At 31.7% G+C, this 3,276-nt stretch overlaps 1 protein-coding gene across 1 annotated transcript; it reads left to right on the forward strand.

Moving 5' to 3' along the window:
• The first annotated feature begins 936 nt into the window (after positions 1 to 936).
• LOC137830360 (large ribosomal subunit protein P2z-like) lies at positions 937 to 2,659 on the forward strand. Its single transcript, XM_068637649.1, has 4 exons — positions 937 to 1,134; positions 1,205 to 1,296; positions 1,667 to 1,896; positions 2,428 to 2,659. Exons 2-4 carry the CDS (start codon positions 1,209 to 1,211, stop codon positions 2,452 to 2,454), a joined length of 345 nt encoding a protein of 114 aa, XP_068493750.1. The 5' UTR covers positions 937 to 1,134; positions 1,205 to 1,208; the 3' UTR covers positions 2,455 to 2,659.
• Positions 2,660 to 3,276: the final 617 nt, after the last annotated feature.

A 3,276-nucleotide genomic window follows, 5' to 3' on the forward strand; every position in this document is an offset into this window, starting at 1 on the left:
TCGTAGTGTACCACTGTAATCAACAATTTTTTTGTTGCCTCATCTTTTGAATTATTTACCACCTTACTAGCATGCTCTTTCATGTTTATCTATACATAAAATCAATTTAAATGAAACAAATAATAAAATTTGAAGGGTCAGAAAGGTATTTTTCTTATATATAATTTTAAAAAGTATTTTCTGAAAATTTTCAAAAAGTAATTCGTGGGACAACTTTGAAAATTATTTTTAGGAAAATTCCAAAAACAACTTTTCAACACAAATAAGGAAGCATTTTCTAGAACTATGTGGAAATTACTTATTAAAACTATTTTGAGAGTTAATATTTAGAACTTATCCAAATGATAATTTCTGGAATATAAAAAAAATGACATATATTTCAAATTTCTGTACAATATCACAAATTTAATGAAAATATTTTATATGAATAACTAAATTTAATAAATTGCAATAATAATAATTTAAAATAAATTTCCCATACCTTTAATAGAAAAAGAAACAAAAAAGGTGGAAATGATTAAGGATACAAATAAAGTAAAGGGTACAGAGTAGTGTGTATACATTCTTTTAAATAAAAGGGTAGTTTTGACATTAACAGTTAAAATAAAGGAAGGGGAAGTGTAAACAGAAAATCAGGACGATATAAATAGTAAATACCCAAAGTCACACATAAAGGCCGTACTTGCTGATTAATGGGCCTAATATAGGTCTATATTTTTTTGCACGCTATAAATTTTTTATTCCCATAAATATGAAAATTCTTATTTTATCTTTGTGGTTGAAGAAAAAATGATTTTTGAATTGTAGATTCTTAAAAAAAAAACTTGATTTTTGATTATACAACCTAAAAGTTTTTTTTTTTACTTTTGAAATGCATAATCTAAAAGCTTTCCCAGGTAGCGATTATAAGGAGGGCAATTTGATCTTTTAATTACCATATAGGAGTGAACATAAAAACTGTGGGGATGCAAAAAGAAATGGCCACAAAGCCCAGGAAGCTTTGGTTTTGTTTCTGCAAAACCAAACCCTAGAAGTATGACACTCACTGCTTCAAATACAGCGCCATAACATATCATAACCCTTAGAATTCGCCGTTTACTCTCTGCATCTTCACTTGCTCCAAATCTCTCTCAGGTTTTCTCCTTTTCTCTTTCTGTATGGTTACAGTTATTGCTAGTGTTACTGATACTGTATAAATTCCCAGGAAGATGAAGGTGGTTGCTGCGTATTTACTTGCCGTCCTCGGAGGCAACCAGAGCCCGTCCGCCGCTGTCATCAAGGATATTCTCGGCTCCGGTGCGCTGCATTATTCTCTTCAATCATTTATTTATTTCTATTTTTCAACCTGTCAAATTAAACATGTGTAAACTAATTAGGTTTAGTTATGAATGACAATATTATTATGTTCTTAGTTTAGTTTAGGTTTAGATTTGTTGCTCCGTATTTTTTTTGTATCATTAGTACAGAAATTGGTCAGGGAGTTTCCTTTATTGAGTTGTGTTTGTACATGATTATTGAGTTGAGATTCGTTGTCCCATCTGAATTTCTTTACAGTACAAAAAATAGGTGAAAGGGCTTGTGATTTTTTGTTTGGTTACGTGGTTATTGTGGAGAGGTTCTTGTAGCTGAGGATTGATCAATTTTTCTTTTTGTTTTTTACTTGCAGTTGGTGCAGAAGCAGATGATGATAGGATAGAACTCTTTTTGTCTGAAGTTAAGGGGAAGGATATTGTTGAGGTTATTGCTGCTGGTAGGGAAAAGCTTGCCTCAGTGCCCTCAGGTGGTGGTGGTGGTGTTGCTGTTGCTGCTGCGTCTGGGGGAGGTGGCGCTGCTGCCGCTCCTGCCGCTGAGGCAAAGAAAGAGGAGAAAGTCGAGGAGAAAGAGGAATCCGATGATGTAAGTTTTATACCCTAGCTGCTTCATTTGTCTTTATGTATTGTAGTTGTGATGCACTCACTGTAAATGGTTTCTAAATTATGGTTGGCATGTGAGTCTATTTTGAGTAGCATTTCTGCTGTAGCAATCCTCTAAAGGTTCTTAATTTGGTTCCTTGTAGATTATAGAATAGCAAAAGGCAACTTAGATACATGTTTTTTATGGTACTTTTAGTTTTATTCTTTAATCAGAATTGGAGTTTTGGTCTCTTTAGTTTATAGAACAAACCTTTATTAGGTGAATTGGGAAGCATTGCTAAAAATCACATAAGTTGTATTTATGTTTTCTCTCAAAACATAATAGTGTCAGAGAACTTCCATATTGCCACTATGAACTTTGAAGTTCATAAACCCTAAACTTTATATATTATTTTTTTATATGGTTAATTAGCTCTGTATAATATCTAGTACAACTTGCAAATTTCAAGCTTTTACGTTTTTGGTAATCTGATTTCTCTAATTGTTTATCCTTCACTTTTATTTTGTCTTGCAGGATATGGGTTTCAGTCTCTTTGATTAATTGGTGTAGTCTATTCAGCTTTGTCCAGAACATATTTTCAATTGACACTAGAGATTCTGCGTTTGTCAAATTTTTGTTCTAGAGAGTATTTAGTGTGTTTTATCTCAGTGACCAACCAAGTTGGATGAATTTTATTTGATATTTTAGTTTATTGATGTTATGGAATTTTATTTTGGCATCAAAGGAAAAGTTCATCTATTTTTCTTCTTTTGTTTTTACTATGGCTATCATCATAAGTTAGAAGTGATATTACTGTTAGGATTCTGATTATTTAAATTTCTTGCCAAATGCTTATTGGTGAAAAATGAAGTCAATCCCAAATTCTCTCAGGTTGAAATGAACATAGAACGTTTTTATTTTAGTACAGTTGAAATTAAGTGGATGAGGTGATTTTACCGGTTGGAGAAGTTAGGTTCACTAGCTACTTGCAAAAAATGTTAATTATTAAATGTTAGGTTGCACTAAGGGTAGATGGATGTTAACATGTTTCTAATATTTTGGAAGCCATTTCTCTTGAACCACACTAGCTAATAAATGTTGATATTGTTTTTCCAAACGCAGTATGCCGAGTTCGTTGTTCTACCTACCTCAGTAATCTCTTTAACATCGTATTAAGATAGTCATGGAATATAATCTCATATTTGTTTGAACATGAAGTGAATCAATTATAAGTTTTGATGCATGAATTCAAGCAATGTAAGATAATATGAAATCAGAGATATAGAATACATTCTTTTATTTATAGACTTGTCTTGTTGAAAACATTCTTCTCAATTTGTTTTTTGACCCTAGTGTGCAATTTTTTTACAAATTGAACCTTTT

Source organism: Phaseolus vulgaris, chromosome 7, assembly GCF_000499845.2.
Source record: "Phaseolus vulgaris cultivar G19833 chromosome 7, P. vulgaris v2.0, whole genome shotgun sequence".
NCBI lineage: Eukaryota > Viridiplantae > Streptophyta > Magnoliopsida > Fabales > Fabaceae > Phaseolus > Phaseolus vulgaris.